Below are 17,478 nucleotides of genomic sequence, written 5' to 3' on the forward strand. Positions count from 1 at the left end.
CAAATCACTTAACTTCCGTGTGTCTTTGTTTCCCCATATGTGAAGTGGGGAAAACTAACCCACCTTTTTATAAAGCGCTTTGAGATTGATAGATAAAAAAAGATGGATTATTAATTATTATTATTATAAGAAATCTTTTATAAATAAATAAGGACACCAAGAAAAAGGGAAAGGAAAGCAAACATACCGTCCTGTAAACACTGGTACTACATAGTCAATGGCTTTATTTTCTTTCTCCTCGGAGAGTAAACTTTGCTTTGCCCTCTTTGCTTTGGGACTCAACTTATAGGATCGATCTTCTATCATTATATTGGAATCTTTTAGTCTGAAATAAAAGCCACATTATTAGACTCACAAGAAAATTAGGAAGCTGTTGAAAAAAATTCAGAAAACTAGAAGAAATGCTAAGAATTTTATAATAATTTAAGATCTCAGATGCTTTCTAAGCAAGCAATTATGATGTTTTAATTAGCAAGTTTTCAAAATGTATTTTATTTCACTGTTCATTAAAGGTGCCAAAGTGATGGGCCTTGAAATTAAATCCCTCTATGTACAGAGAATGTCCAGCATAGCTAGTAGCAATGCAGTGCACATTTCACCACTCCTAAGAGCTGGACCTTCTAGAGTTTCTATATCCTGTCCACAGCTAGTCTGCAGATACTGTCAATCAAGGTAAGCAGATCCCAACTAATGTAAATTATAATGATGTTTTTGTGATGTGGATACCTGTTCACTAGGTCCTGGACTGAGACTACCGAGCAGCTACTGAACATCTAACAAATCCTAATGAATTTTAATCCTCTGGACTCGATTTGAACCAGTGAACTATGGGTAAGAAGCTCTAAAACCAGCCCTGAAGAACAAGCTTTGGAACAAGAAGCATTGTTCCAGGTTTGGCTGCCAGGCAGAATCTCTCCATAGTGCTCAAGCGAGTGCAGGCAGAGATGCCTGGCTGATTTCAGGGAAAAGGCTACCACGTCTGCTGCTATAAACTGCATGCCTTAGCCAACAAATGGTGGTCATGTCAATTGTTTTGGCTTGGAGTTCTAGCAAATTACATCTAACAACAGGTTGCTACTGAGCACTCTGAAATTGTGATTAACACTGGAAAGGATGATGTGGGGGTGATATCTATATGATAAACTTTAGAGCCCTGTGATGAATCACATATGATGTATCTTTGGCCACTTCATATCTATACCTGTATCTCTATGTCTATACAAAAATGTGTTAAAAGAACATTATTGAGGTTGCAAAGTCAAGCACTCAAAAGTTAGAAAATGTCAGAATTAAGATTGCCCATCTGCAACATTAATTTGCCCCCTGGCACATATGCATTACAATACAGTCTTTAATTACACAATCACATGCCATTGGGCATAGGCAGTTCTACCAGCTCTCTCTATAATATAGCAGATATACGTGTACTAAATAGGACTGACTGCATCTTTGCTTCATCTTTGACCATTGCATTTATACTCCCTCCACTATTGCACTATGTCTGGACTTCTCCTAATGTCTATCCACACATGCACACACACAAAGTGGACTTAGTGGATGAAATCACCCTCTGCAGTGGAAAAGCCCAAAGAAGAGGGCTAGGAGTGGGGAGAAAAATTCCCTTCACAGAATTTTCCTAATACCATTTCCTCTGATCAGAGAGGTTTAGAGGATGGCATCTGCTCCACTAGCCCCATACTCTGTGGCAGTATGGCTCCTTCAGCACTGCTCAGCATCAGCCACAGAGAGAATCTATTAGGAACTCCTAGCTCTATAACTTTCTGCACCAAAATCCAGGCATAAAGCACAGTGTGAGCAACAATCTAAACAAAGCAACACAGAGCATGAGAGAGAGTGAAACAGGATATACCGTAGTATAATGTTAGATAATGCATTCATCTTTAGAATTTGTGGATGATATAATATGAGCATTGCAGCCAGCCACAAATGCACTGTGACAAGTCATCATCAAACAAGTGGCAAAAAATATTACGTCAAACCCAAACCATGTTAGCTACCGCTCATAATTACGCACTGTTCACCAGGAAAACTAAGTTCTTTACGCATCCCAAAATTCTTATTCATGTATAATTTAAAAATGGTACAAAACTGTCATCTTGAAATTGAACCCCTTCCAATTTCCAAGGGTTCAGATTTGAATACCTGAACCTGAACCTGCCTTTTGATTCCTGGTTGTTTCCAAATCTAGAGGGACCAATTTTGCATTCTCATTTGGATTCAACTGAAACATAAGAGAACATCTGTTTTCATTAGATTTCAGGACCATAGAGGTGGAAATCTCATTTCACACAATTTCAGCACCATTAAATCCAAACCGGACCTTTTCCACCCTTGATTCTTCCTGAAGTACAAACCCAGAATCCTAGCCTAAACCTAATCCTGATTCTGAACCGAACCGAACCTCCTTGAATCATATCTAATTCCAGTCAATTGTTTTCTCAAATCAGACTATGCACCAGACTACAAGCCAAACTTTATACCCACGCAAGGAATTTGGGAAGGTGGGACATAAAGCACCCCCTTATTTCCCAGTGCAGGTTATTCACATCACCTGTCACAATGCTGTTGGGAGAATAAGCACCAAGGGGTTGCTACTCCTCTTCCCATAAAATGAGTGGGAGTGGCCCTTGGTGGAGCCCCTCTTTTATTTTTAATACAATTAGTATTACTGAAAAAGTCAGTTCCATTCCTGCAGGCCCCTGAGATACTATGGATTCATGTCAGGAATCTCCATTACAATGTGTAGTCCTGGCCAGCAGGAATGGACCTGAGGTTTTCACTGAGAGCCATTACATATGATAAAAAATTCACACATACTTCTGCCCTGCCTTAAGTTTCCCACTCACTGCCTTTAACTAAATCTACTTAACTGAATCTCCCATGACAGATATCTCCTACAGTCTCTTTTGCTACAGGTATGCAGTGTAGTTGTAGCTGTGTTGGTCCCAGGATATTAGAGAGACAAGGTGGGTGAGGTAATTTATTTTATTGATTGGTCCAATACCTCACCTACCTTGTCTCTGTTTTGCCACAGACATTTAAAGAAAGCTGTGATTATTCCCTGTATTCTTTTACCAGACTGTGGTCAGCCCCTGTGCGAGTACAGAAAGCATGGGAGCAGTCACCCTTCTTGTGTCCCCTGTCTTATAGTGGGGGTGCTGAGAGCCATTGAACCAAACTGTAAACCCTGTATATGATGGAAACCACTTCAAGCCAGCGGGTGTGCCAGCACCCCTAATTCCAGCACCTATGGCTACAGTTGCAGTGCCTGGGCTCTCCAGAGTGCAGAGACTGCTCCCTGATGCAGTGTTTCTTCTGGCTGTTATATTTGGAAGTTTCTTGCACGTAGAAAGAAACCAGCAGACAGACACACAGGGAGACGTAAACACATGCAGATGGGGTTTATTCTCCTACTCTAAGACCAGACAGAACTGGCTGAGCTATCCCATAATAGTCTAGCTCTGTTAGCTACAGCAAGCGAGGCAGGACACAAAATACACAACACTGGCAATTGTAAAGAATATCAGTGTGGTTCTTTAGTTCAGCTGCTAGACCCGCACAGACCCTGTAATTCTTCCTGGCACTGTTGTTCACAGACTAACCACTTTACCACTCTGTACTTCCTAAACCCTGGCCTGGAGTAAGCAGTCGGAGAAAAGACTGACTGTAGTGCATGTGCTAGAGGTGCTCGCCACCCCGAAGCGTCTCTTCACAATGCCTCCTTATACTCCACTTGGAGCAGTGCAGCTCCTCACCTTCCCCAACACGGGCCTGTTCCTAAGGGATCTAGTCTGTCCCTTTATAGTACTCAAAAGCTTCATCCAACAAAGGAATTGTACTGAAAAGCTGAATAAGCATATTTCAGGCTTTCACTGAGGCTTTTTAGGCAAGAAAGCCCAAAACTGGACTTCATTCTTTCCTAATCCTCATATCATTAGCTTCCATGCAAAGTGGGGGTTATATGAAGGACTAACATAGGAGCACATTCGAATTGAGTTGTTTGCATATGAAGAGAAATCTGGCATCACTGCTTTTTTTAGGTTCCCTCCTGGTGCCTTTTTGGTTATTCACAATCCTTCCAGTGCTATATGATAAGTAAATTCTGTCTATAGCCACCATTTAGGTGGCCTAAGAAAGAGGCCTCTACCATCTTGAAAACAGATTCCAAAAACCTTGCCCTTTATTTCAATAAGCTTGTGACCCAAGCTTTTACTTTATATGTGCAACAGAAAACTCCCTGGAGGAGAATCTAGCAGACCAACATTGCTCTCTGATTTCACAGAGGAACACTACCATGACCTTAGAACAGCTCTCAGCCTAATCTGATCTCCCAAACTAATGTATGTATGTTTTTTCCAGGTCAGACACTATCTGTAGTCCATTGGTTGTGAACTTGCAGTACTCATTTCTGGATACAGTTTTCAAAATATTCCATGTGTTTCTAATAGTAATGCCATTGTTTCTCAATTGCTCAGATTCACTGAATTTATCAAGAGAAATGGGAGCTAAACTAGGGTTGTCCCTAAAGATGTAAACACGGATGTAATCCTGAATAGATATAAAAACAATGTGAACTTTTACCCCGGTTCTCACAATAGAAGCCCAGTATAAGATTATTGCACAGTGCCTTTGTACCCCTAAGCTGTGGTTTTGCTTTGGTGTCTTATCCCCAGATAAATGTACTAAATATAAATCTATCCTATGTAGATTTATACATCATTGTCATTGTTTCTGGGCCTGTAGGGGCAGTGAAACATGGGTACAGTAGGGGTCAGAGAGTTCAGGGAATTGATTGCAGCTCCCTGATTCTGAGCCATCCAGCCCCAACACAAGTTACAGGTGCAGGGTTGTAGCTCTAATTTGATAGTACTCCAATGGGGAATCAGATGCCCCATCCTCACCATGCCCCCAACACAATGTTTCCTTCCCTTTATACCAAAGGAAAGGAGCACATCTGGTACAGGAGATAGCAGGGCCACCTCTACCAGCAGTTTCCCTGTGCAGGGGAAATTCTCCATGCGCAGTCTCCAGCCTCTTTTAAGTCCACTTTGCAGTGGTTAAGCTTACACTGCACAAAGAGGACATAGTAAACTAGAGAATTGACTATAGACTCAAAAAGAATTTTTGGAGCCTCATCAGACTCGAGAGAGCGCCAAGCTCTTCCTGATAGAAACAAAGCACTCTCTTTTTATTATATTCACTTTAACTTCTTGACAGATTCATCATGAGGCCAGGCCACAGTGCTGGTCAGTGCTATATTGCTTGCACATACTGCTTGCATCATCAGCAGTTTTTTTAAGAGGAAAATGTTTTCATGTAGCAGGCCTCATGAAAACATTTTCCATCTCTGCCTATCATTTTTGGAAGCTAGCTCCTTTTAATCCTCATCTATAATAAACTAATGGATGGGGCAGTGCCAATAGGGATTTCAAGATTACTCATCTATTTTCTTGTGTTTCTCACAGACACTAACGCACATGAGTTACTCAACTCTGCACTGATCCTAGCTTCAGCACTTTGCTCATGACAATATTTATTGTTGGCAGAAGTGCTAACTGCACATACTGAAGAAAACATCCTATTTTTCTGTTTGTTTTGGTTTGCCTCAGTCATGTCCTCATGATCACTATTTATTCTGCATTGCAAATAAGTGAACATGTTTCAAGTCCAAGCTTTGCCAAATATTTTGTATTTTCTCTTTAAGTAAACCTGTACCCATGCTGTGGTGAATATCCAATCTGCAGTACAACTTCCTTTGCACTGGATTATTAGCTGCTGTCAGAACTCACAATATGTTGTCAGCCATGAAAAATACACATGACAAATCACTGAAAGCTTGCACACAAATTCAAATGACTAATCCTCCAATGTAAGACTATAGGTGGGATTAGTCTAGCTCTGCCATTATACAGACTTAAAGGCAGAGCTGGTGGTGATGCCCGCCAGTAAAGTTGCCTAACACTTTCCATTATAAACCCTGGGTTTTAGTTGCTCATAATTATGACAAACTGTAACTATTAAGGCTGAAATTCTCCATGCTTGCTCTCTGCCTGAGGCTGAATATCTTTGGGTAGTTTCAATGAAAATGATTCAACAATTTCCAAACACGATGATAGGGAACAACAGGCAGTTTTGCCAATATTAATTTTTTCCTCTTCATTTCTTCAAAGAAATACATCCATGCTTTGGATCAGGGACATGTAATTCAGTGGTGGAGAGAGTGTCATCCAGGTGTCAGAGAGATGCCTCTTTTTGTCCTCACCTGAAAATCCACCCAGATTTGACTGAATTATAAGTATAACTGATCAGGCCATGTGTGCTCAGGCCTAATGATGGAGGCGAGAGTTCAGCCTACCAGTTAGAGCTGAGTCAAGAGTGTACAGAGTACAGGAAATGAGCCGACGATGAGTATTGGAGGGACAGAAGCCAAATGCCAGTGCTGGAGGATAAACCAGAGTCATAAACCAGAGGTGGAGCCAGGGATCAAAGCTATAAGTCTGAAGCCAGAAGGGAGCAGGGACTGGAAGTAGGCTAGAGCAGGGACTGGAACAAGAGCAAGGGCAGCTGTGGGTTTGGTATGCATTGAGCAGCCACTGATTAGCTGTGGGGGAAGGCTTATAAACAGTGCTACTAAACCAGCAGCCAAGCAGGAGCTGTGGCCACTCTGTCAGTTCCAAGGCATAAGAACATAAGAATGGCCATACTGGGCTAGACCAATAGTCAATCTAGCCCAGTAGCCCGTCATCCTACCTGTCCAATGACAGGTGCTTCATGGGGAATGAACAGAACAGAACATCGAGCAATCCATCCCGTCATCCACTCCCAGCTTCTGTCAGTCAGAGGTTAGGGACATCCATAGCATGGGGTTGCATCTCTGACCATCTTGGCTAATAGCTATTGATGGACCTTTCCTCCATTAACTTATCTAATTCTTTTTTTAACCCCATTATATTTTGGCCTTCATAACATCCCCTGCCAATAAGTTCCACAGGTTGACTGCATTGTGTGAAGATATACTTCCTTTTGTTTGTTTTAAACCTGTTGCCTATTAATTTCATTGAGTGACCCCTGGTTCTTGTGTTTTGTGAAGGAATAAATACCACTTCCATATTCAGTTTCTCCACACCATTCATGATTTTCCATACCATTCATGCAGTTGGGCTAATTGGTTGCCTAGCAGCAAAGCTAGTCAAGGAGCAGGCCAGCAGCAGGTCCTTGTTGGTCTGGTCTCTGACAGCAGCCTCCACCTTTCAGGATCGTTTCACAGGAGACCTTGGGGTGGGTTTCTTGGGGTAGGCCCAGTGGAAGGCGCACAGAAGGTCCTGAGCAGGGTCATGTTCCATGGGTTCCCATGAACCTCCTCTGAACCATATCCCTCCAGTCATTCAGATATTGGAGTCCTCCCCAGACTCTTCAGGAGTCCAGAATCTGCTGGACCATGTATTCCTCTTGGCCCTGCATGATTATTGGTGGAGAGGGAGGAGTAGTGTGGTGTGGGAAAGGATTCTAGATGAAGCTTTCAGAAGGGAGACATGGAACACGGAGTGGATCTTGAGGGATTCTGGCAGCTGCATCCAAAAGGCTGCCGAGTTCAGTTGTTCCGTGATTGCAAATGACCCCAAGTACTTGTGGCCCAGCTTCGCAGATGGACAGGTGGATTGCATGTTTTGGGCAGATAACCAAACGTTATCCTCTATTTTGAGGTTAGAGGTCAGTTGACAGTGTCAGTTGGCATGGTGTTTGTACACTGTCTTAGCCTCTTCTAACCAGTACCTGAGTTCTTAACGTACTTGGTGGATGTTTGCGGTGAGGTCAGCAATGATAGGCATTGGTGAGTTGAGGGAGATTTGGGGGTGATACCGAGGGTGCATTCCCAAAAAAGGGGTCTTCTGAGTTACAGTGAGTGTGGAGTTGCTGTAGGCGAATTCTGTGTGGGAATGAGTGCCCACCAGTCCTTCTGGTGGTGATTTAGGAAGCAGCTTAGGTACTGCTCCAGGACCTGATTGAGTCTGTCTCCCTGACCAGTGGTACTCGGGTGGTAAGCAGTTTCCTGACCCCCAATTCCAAAGCTGGTCTGATCTTTGCAGGGCATCTCAAGGTGAAGTGTCTGCTGCCCCCACAATACAGACAAAGGCCCAAAGTACAGCATCAGTTTTTCTTAGTCTCAGACAGGTGTGGGCAGGCCCAGTCAACATGGCTGGCATACGGATTTTGGAGCAGGGTGCATGGTTGATGGGTGGAAGGCTGGGGTATTGTCAGGGTTCAAGGGGCTGGGCCAGGTTCACGGCACCACTCGATAAGGCAGTCGTCAGCTCTGATATATACATCAATCAGGTTATGAGATGGGACAGCAGCTCAATCCATGCCAGTTCATCCATTATATTATTGTTCAGCCCAATCTGAAACTGATGATACTGTGCACCCTCATTTCATGTGGTGTTCATGGAAAGGCAATGGAATTTGGCGGCGTATTGGCAGTTGACTGATGTCCCTGTTGTAGTGCTTGCAGCATGGTGTCAGCCATTTGGGTACGGTGGGGATCACAACATGGCCTGAATGAACTGCTCCAACTGGCCCAGGAGGGAGCTTGTTCCAAGAGCAGGGAGGCCCAGACCAAGGTTTCCCCAGCAAGCAGACTAATGATGAACCCTAATTGGGCTTGCTCTGTGGGGAACAATTGGAGGAGTAATAAGAAGAGGAACCTGAATTGGTTTAGGAAACCTTGGAACTGACCACAGTCACCATTAAACTTGTCTAAGAGTGGGAACTTCAGCTTCTGGGGGGCAATAGTCGGGGTTGCTAGTGAAGCCTCCTAGGCTTGTAGGGCCGCATTGTGCACCTGCAAGTTCTGCATGGCCTCCACCAGCTCCATCAGGGGAAAACTGGCTTGAAGGGGGTCCATTCTGACAATACAACTTCCTAGCCTTTGTACTGGGGCTGCTCAAACCATAGTTGACTGAGTCATGGGTAGTCAGGCCTAGTGGGGAAGCAAGAGTTTGGCCTACCAGTTAGAGTTGGGTCCAGGATGAGCAGAGTCCAGGAAAAAGGTCGAGAGTCAGTACTGGAGGGACAGAAGCCAAATGTCAAGACTGGAGGGTCAACCAGAGTCATAAGTCAGAGGCAGAACTGGGGATTGAAGCCAGAAGTTTGAAGCAGAGGGGAGCAGAGACTGGAACAAGGGCAAGCAGAGCTGCAGGTGCAGTATACGTTCAGCAGCTACTGATCTGCTCTAGGGGCCAGGCTTATAAGCAGGGCTTCTAAACCAGCAGCCAGTCAAGAGCTGTGGCCACTCTGTCAGTTCCAAGGCAGTGCAGCTGGTCTCATTGGCTTTCTAGCAATGAAGTTAGTCAGGGAGCAGGCCAGCAGCTGGTCCTAGCTGTTCTGGTCCCTGTCAGTAAGCCTCTGAAAATTGTCATTTCTCCATACTCATCAGAGCCTGTTAGAAGCTTGCTGCTAAAACTGACAAGCATTCCATCTATACTATGCATGACCCAGCTCCACAAAATTCTCTATATGCCAAACGCACTGAAAATGCATTCAGCACCACTGAGCTTCCTACAGAATAGGCCAGCTGGGGATCAGGTCAAATGTTGTGCAATCCACCCTTCCCCTCAGCATACCCTCTTCTACCCTTTCCTGACACATCCCTTAAACACAGTGAGGGAAGCAGGTAGCTTACACTATCAAGGAATCCTGCAGTAATTTTTTATGAACATAAGAACATAACAACAGCCATACTGGGTCACACCAATAGTCCAGCTAGTCCAGTATCCTTGTCTTCCAACAATGGCTAGCGTCAGATGCTTCAGAGGAAATGAACAGAACAGGGCAATTATTCCCTGTTGTCCAGTCCCAGCTTCTGGCAGTCAGAGGCATAGGGGTTGTGTCCCTGATCATCTTGGCTAATAGCCATTCATGGATCTATCGTCCATGAACTTATCTAATTAAGAACCCAGTTATATTTTTGGCCTTCACTACATCCCCTGGCAATGAGTTCCATAAGCTGACTGTGTGTTGTGTGAAGATATACTTCCTTATATTTGCTTTAAACCTGCTGCCTATTAATTTCATTGGGTGACCCTCGGTTCTTGTGTTATGTGAAAGGGTAAATAACACTTCTGTTAGTCACTTTCTCCACACCATTCATGATTTTATAGATCTCTATCATAACCCCACCTTAGTCATCTCTTTTCTAAGATGAACAGTCCAGTCTTTTAATCTCTCTCCTCACGGAGAAGCTATTCCATACCCCTAATCATTTTCATTGCCCTTCTTTGCACCTTTTCCAATTCAAATATGGCTGCTTTGTGCTACTGAGGCAATGTAAAAAAGACACAGGAGAAGTGAGAATCTGGTCCTATGAGTATGACAGAGTCTAAAGGAGCCAGTTTAGATAAAATAAGACCTAACTTGAGTATAAGTTCATAAGAACAGCCATACTGAGTCAGACCAATGGTCCATCTAGCCCAATATCCTGTCTTCCGGCACTGGCCATTGCCAGATGCCTCAGAGGGAATGAACAGAACAGGGCAATTATCCCCTGTTGTCCAGTCCCAGCTTCTGGCAGTCAGAGGTTTTAGGACACCAGAGTATGTTGTTGCCTCCCTGATCATCTTGGCTGATAGCCACTGATGGATTCATGCCTCCGTGAATTTAGCTCAAAATTCAAATGGTACATTTTTTGTTCAAGATGGGCTTAAGCCACAAAATTTGAATCTAGATTCGTATTTAGTATCCAGTGTCATGCATCAGCCCCATTATAAAAATGGGGGTTTAGATTTCAAGCACCCACAAAAGTTTATGCTTTTCAAATTCAGGAGTTTGATTCAGGCCCATCTGTACTTTATAAAAGTTCAGTTGTGTTTGAATAACTTTTTCAGGTTTGATTTTAATACCCCTCTCCTGTTCTTGGAGCTGAAAACAGAAGGGTCCAAATGCACTCATGTTATTTACAGAAGAGCTGGAAGCAGGAAGTATCATTACATTGCCAAGAAAATTTGTTTTTGCAAGATTTTCAGCTCAATTTTGCACACCCAAATGGTTTGGATTGTTTGGAGAAGATTATATAACTTTAGGAATAATAATTTTTTTTGTAATGCTGATATAAAACCACAGTATTTATTTCATTTTATGTTAGTGCCAAAAATTAAGTTTAAAAGGTCACACACTGAGCACCTATTTATGAAACCAAGTAAGTACATGAATGCCTAAATGGCACTAGTTAACCATAAGTTTGGGTCAATTACTGAGGTAATCACTCAGACATAGCTTCTCGCATCTGTTAAGTCTTCTTAGCACCAGGAGATTTAAATCTGTAGATGTAATCCCCTGAGTATTTCTCTAGCTCTATAGGATTTTGTATGCCACCTCTCCTAACCCACAGAACAAAGGCATGTGCACAGGAGAAAAGAGATGTGATTGGGCCACTCTTACCCCTTGCTGATCTGTGTGGGTCAGAATAGCCTTTGAAAGCTGTTGGCAATTGGTGTTAAATAGATCAGCCCGGAACCCAGCATAAAATATATGACTTAAAATAAAAACCAACTGATATGAAAACTTTAGGATAACTGGAAATATAATACGTTTATGTCTCTGTAAGAAAATTGTTAAATGCATTAGGCCAAATTCATTATCTCTGGTGTAGCTCTATTGATCTCTGTGTAGAATTCATACCTGATGTAACTCCATCGATACCAGAAGAGTTTTAACAAGGATGAATTTGGCCCAACAGACACTAAATTCTCCTGTCAAGTACACTGGTGACTTCATTGAGATGACTGACATAACTGAGAGATGTTTTCTGCTATGACTTGATGACCATTTCCTCTACTGATAACTGCAGTACTAATCTTACTTTAATACCACCCTACCTGCTTTCATTATCACTGAGGTATATACAAGGTTTCTGAGGCCAGGCAATCTAGCACATTCTACTAATGTAACTGTTTAAACAATATTTTATTATATTATTTAAATGCCAGCTATGACAGTTGAGTGCAGCTGCTCTTCTAGCACCTGAAAAAAACTTCATGTTATTTCTGCTTTGGAAATATCAAACTTTTCATCTAATTTACAGTGTGACAAGTTGAACATTAATATGAACTGTGCATATAATACAAAAACACAGGCATTATACCTAAGAAGAACTATCTATAGTGGGCTCATCTTATAGTGGACCCATCACCACAGTACTTTAAACAAGTGGACTACATTTCTTCCACCTCCCCAGAATTAACTGAAGCAGTAAGAAAAATATATTAACATTACTAACTACAGTGCCTACTTCTGTTGAACTCAATAAGACTGTTCTCACTGATCTAAGGGGGGCAGGTTAGGCAAAGAGTTTCCCCATTATTGCCCCAAAAATGTGGCTGTGTTTTGTCCTACCCGTGACTGTAGGCTTCAGATCCAAGACTGTAGGCAGCAGAACTCTTACTGAGAGAGTCAGATCCAAGACTATAGGCAGCAGACCTCTTACTGAGAGATTCCGATCCAAGACCATAGGCTGCAGATCTCTTACTGAGAGATTCAGATCCAAGACTATAGGCTGCAGACCTCTTACTGAGAGATTCCGATCCAAGACTATAGGCTGCAGACTTCTTACTGAGAGCTGCAGATTCATGATCATATGCTGCAGATCCATGACTGTAGGCTGCAGACTCAAGACCATAGGCTGCTGATCCCTGACTGTAGGCTGCAGACTCAAGACCATAGGCTGCTGATCCATGACTATATGCTGCTGAAGACTCATGACGGTAGGCTGCTGCAGACCCATGGTGGGAGGCTGCAGATCCAAGAGTGTAGGCTGCAGACCCATGACTGTAGACAGCAGATTTACGCTTCTCCTCCTTTTGGTACTGGCTCAGAGTAGATTGCAGCTCTTTGTTGCGGTACGCACGGTCATAGTGTTGGTGATATTTCTGGTAGAAAGGTATAGACATCCTGGTGCCTCCTAACTCAGTTTCCACTGCACTCTTCTGACTAGAAATACTAAGGTGTGCACCGTCTGAAAAAGAATAGATTAAACAGATGAAAACTCAAACCAAACAATAACATAAAACCTTAAACTTTTCTAGAAGTCAAATCAACACACTTAGGACTATCTTCATGCAATTCTCTTAGGGTTCAGAAAAACTCACGTCATTCATAGAATTCAGAAATTATGTTCTGATCCAGGGCCAACCAAGCACTCCCCAGAACTAAATCTTATGAAAAAAGAACAGAGTTTCAGTGTTCCTATGCTCATTGAGACAACTCAGCCAAAGTCTCAGAGCTACATTTACTGATAACAAAATTGATAATTTCAATGGCAAAGTCAACAGCATTGTTGAGTATTCATTCAAAAGTTCTCAACTGTCATTAAATATCTCGGTGAAAACCTGTCCCCACACAAGTCAATAAGAGGTTTTTACTGACTTCACTGGGGCCAGAATTTCACCCCTCATTTTCATTTTTCCCTTCAAAATAGGCACTGCCTATTGTCTTCTTTGATGAATACTGATGCAAACAAATCACTAAACTTCTCTCCAATGTCCTTATTTTTCTTGACTGCTCTTTTTACCCCCCAGAAATCTAGTGAACCCACTGACTCTTGTGCAGGATCCCCATTTCTAATAGACAAAGTTTTTTTATTAATTTTTATCTTTGGCAATTTGCTCTTTGTTGTTCCTTTTAACCTTCCTAATTTCATCATGCATTTTTCCAGCTATTGTTTATCTTTCATTACGGGTCTCTGAGGTATCAAAAGAAGAGGTGTTAGAATCAAAATGATCATTTAAATTGCAATTATACAACAGCACTGTAGAATATTCATTCAAGAGTTCTTAACTAGCATATCAAAGTTGCTATATCAAAGGGCTGAAGGGTGGCTAATATTGTATTTATCATTTTAAAAGGTGCTACTTGTGATCCTGTAAATAATAGATCAAAGACCTAGCCAGTGTCAGATGAGCTGGACACCAGGTAACCAAAAAATGAAGAGCAGAGTTATTAAATAGCTAGATGAGCATGATAGAATAGGGACAAACCAGATGGTTTCTGTAAAGGAAAATCACACCTCTCTAATCTGTTAGAATTCCATGAAGAACCCCATGAGCTATGGTACTGTATTAAAGAAAAACTGTAAGTATATTTTACTGGACTTTCAAAAAATCTTTGGTGAAGTCCTCAGTAAGAGTCAATTAAATAATTAGTTATGCTGGTGAAAGATTAAGTTCTACTTTGAAGTTAGAACTTGTTATAAGAAAGAAAATAAAGACAAGGAATAAACTTAATTTTCAACAAGAAGATTGATCTGCATAAGCTATGTGTCTTCTTATTTATTTTGCACTAATTATTGTAGTATGAGTCTTTTCTTCTCCACTTTCATCATCTTCATTCCTCGCACTGTGAATCCATGTCCATAAAAGACAGGCTAGTGCAAACAGATTAGTGTTGCTCTGTACACTAAAAGGAAGCAAGACATAGGATCACTCTGATTTCCTTTAGTAGAAAGTGCTACAGCTGATTCCTCTTCATCTTCACCAGCTTTGTCTCCAGCACTGGCAAACTTCACTCTGGGTACTAGCAGTTGCATTGTTCCTGTTGCTCATGGTGTGCTCTCATCTTGAATACTTCAGTGTTGAGTTCTGGTCAACCCATCTCAAAAAGGATATGGAACAAACAGAAAAGGTCTAGGGCAGGACACTTAAAATGGTTAGAGAATTAGACAGACTTCCTTAGAAGGAGAAATTAAAGAGACGGGAACTGTCTAATTTAGAGAAAAAGACAAAATATCAGAAGGTATGATAGAAGAATATAAAACACTGCATAAAATGAATAATAGGAGTTAAATCTTCTATGTACATTCTCATAATACAAGAACAAGAGAACAGTCAGTGAATTTAAAGTCAGCATATTTAAAATTTTAAAAAGGAAACACTTTTTTCTACAATACTTAATTAACTTATGAACCTCACTACCACAAGAAATCACTGTGGCAAAAGAGCTCAGAAGGATTCATATAAGAATATGCACAATTACACTAACTAGTATACAAATTTACATGAGATATCAAACCATATCAAACATATGCCAACTGCTAACTGCCTGACATTAGGAGGAAACTAATGTTAGGCATGTTATTGCATAATTGTCCATTATAAGGGTTATACACTTTCCTCTGAGAAATCTGGTAATGACCACTGGTAGGAACAGGTTACCTTACAAGAGGAACCATTAATCTGATCTGATATGGCAATTCCTATGTTCCTTTGAAAACCCACAAGAAAATCTGGGATCCTTGTAAGGATTTTTTTGCTACATCCTGCCCCCTTTGAAATCAATGGGAGTATCATCTTTGACTTTAGTGGAGTAGGATTGAGTCCCATGTCTTAATTTTTATAACATGTTCAGTACATCCTGATGGTCCCCAGCTATGTGTGAGGGTAGCATTTCCCCTTGGAATTTGTATATGCTTTTGTGACTGCAGAGCCTGGCCTAGACATGGGTGGTCAATGGTCGTTATCATAGGTGCCCAAAGGTCCAGCCTTGGGTCCATGTGTTTGTTAGTGACTGTTGAATTGGATTCCTAGATAGATAACTAGTAAATAGATATTCTGGATTCATTTGTACAATATAAATATGTACTATAGAAAGATTTTATTTGTAACCTATCCATTGAGTTAGTAACAAGTATGACTAGTTTATTATTTTAAAAATCTACTCAAAATAATTTTTAAATATACTGAAATAGAAAAATGGAAATGTTGACAGAGAAAAAATACCGGATTTTCCTCTGAGCTTAGTCAGTGTCACTCCATCTGCTTCACAATTCACCATAAATCCCATATAATTATAAAATATTTAGAATATTATTTGCTCATTCTCTCATTCAAAAGGAATTTATACAACAAAAGTCTCCTGTATCTCCAATAACTCATGCTTCATTTGAAAAGTACTATAGGTATCTGTTAAGATAGCTGAGCACACAATAACTAAGCCCCTGTATTGATTTGCTTTGTCTCTGCAGCTGCACCTTCAGATTTCTTCAATGTGTTACCACAACTCCCTTAACTAACTGCTGAGCTCAGAAGATTAAAGGGAGCTACCATCAATCCAGTGAACAGATTCAAAATAAAGAGAGCTTACAAGTTAGAAAGATTTCCTGTCTAAATGTAAAACTTACCAGTAGCCAAATGAACAGTGACAAATTTAAAAGTCCTGAAGTGGATGAATGATAGAAAGAAAAATCCAGCAAAGTTGAATCCAGCAAAGAGGTGTCAGGACCAGGGCTAAGAACTGGACTCCAAGGTCCAGAACAAAAATAATGCCTGTAGTCAGGGGAATGTCAGAGCCACAGTCCCAGACCTTTTATGGCCAGGAAGGCTGATAAATATAGCAGCAAAGAGGGAGAGAGACAGATACAGATACAGGGAGCTATCTCTATGCAAATACATGATGACAGTAGCTTCAAGTTGAGTTCTCCCTTTTAAGTATCCTCACTAAATTCAACACAAAATCTGTATCTCAGTTCAGAATAATTTCTATATATTTTTGTCACTGAAATGCAATCAGATTTAGAAAAAGGAAGAAAATGTGCTGTAGCATGATTTAAAAGTAGAAAAGAGAAGTCTCCATATTTGCAGAAGCCAGTGTACAGTAATCTGAATTTTATATGGACTCCTTGGATTTTTTTATGCCCAAACTACACTAAATGATGTTACCAACATAACATGTATTGCTATGTACAGAACAGATTCCAATTAAATGAAAGAGAATTCAGAGAGGTAATTACAAATGGCAAACGTCCATAAGGTCAAGCAGTGAGTTTCAGTTAAATAGAAAGCATGACTTCTCTGGTCTGTTGACAAGTTGCCACATTTTTTATATTCATATTTAAGATAAGATTCTAAATTAAGGACACAACCTCATGCAAGGCATTTAACTAGCTATAAACAACACCGTTCTAAGAGCCAACTTTTTTTCTGAATTAATAGGGTATTATGTTTACTAAGCTATAGTCAGGGAAAACTTCCTTTAGCTTTAGCCTAGAGATAATTAAATAGTTTTCTTTTTCCTTCATTTAAGTCACAGAAACTTGACATAGACATTATATACAATTAATATGGCTGAATATACCAACAGATGAATCACTGTGACCTGGAAATATCTGTGTATAATATGTGGCAAGTTTTGTGACTTTACAAGTATTTTCTCCAGCACTGTGCATTTTATTTAAGATACAAGCTTTAGATTATTTTATTTTGAGCATGTAGATTTATAAATAGGCCCTAACTCCCAGATCCAGTATGGTTGCTTTGCATCATCCAAGGAATGCAAAACAGCTGAAAACTCCACTGATCATTCCCTCCTTAGGAGTCCCCTTTCCTAGGTGGAATCTCTGGGTGGTATAGACTAGATCCACCATAGTGGCTTTTTGCCACCTGCTCTCCAGCAAAGAGAGTATAGCCAGTAAAA

The 17,478-nt window shown here is 41.1% G+C and overlaps 1 protein-coding gene across 7 annotated transcripts in view; it reads right to left on the reverse strand.

Annotated features, from left to right (window-relative positions):
- MYOM1 (myomesin 1) overlaps positions 1-16,324 on the reverse strand; it is a 92,834-nt gene extending 76,510 nt beyond the window's left edge. For 5 of the 7 annotated variants that reach the window (XM_067547246.1, XM_067547236.1, XM_067547218.1 and 2 more), the window contains exons 1-3: positions 16,187-16,324; positions 12,409-13,027; positions 188-325 (exon numbers count right to left, since the gene is read on the reverse strand). In XM_067547246.1, the coding sequence (XP_067403347.1) occupies positions 188-325; positions 12,409-12,962 (692 nt within the window). In that variant the 5' untranslated portion in view covers positions 12,963-13,027; positions 16,187-16,324. Of the gene's footprint in view, positions 1-187; positions 326-12,408; positions 13,028-13,160; positions 13,227-16,186 lie in introns of those variants that run through there. The other 2 variants (XM_067547227.1, XM_067547270.1) reach the window with 2 other exon arrangements.
- Positions 16,325-17,478: the final 1,154 nt, after the last annotated feature.

This window comes from Emydura macquarii, unplaced genomic scaffold (assembly GCF_026122565.2).
Source record: "Emydura macquarii macquarii isolate MOO-44397 ecotype Brisbane River unplaced genomic scaffold, CSIRO-AGI_Emac_v2 contig_212, whole genome shotgun sequence".
NCBI lineage: Eukaryota > Metazoa > Chordata > Testudines > Chelidae > Emydura > Emydura macquarii.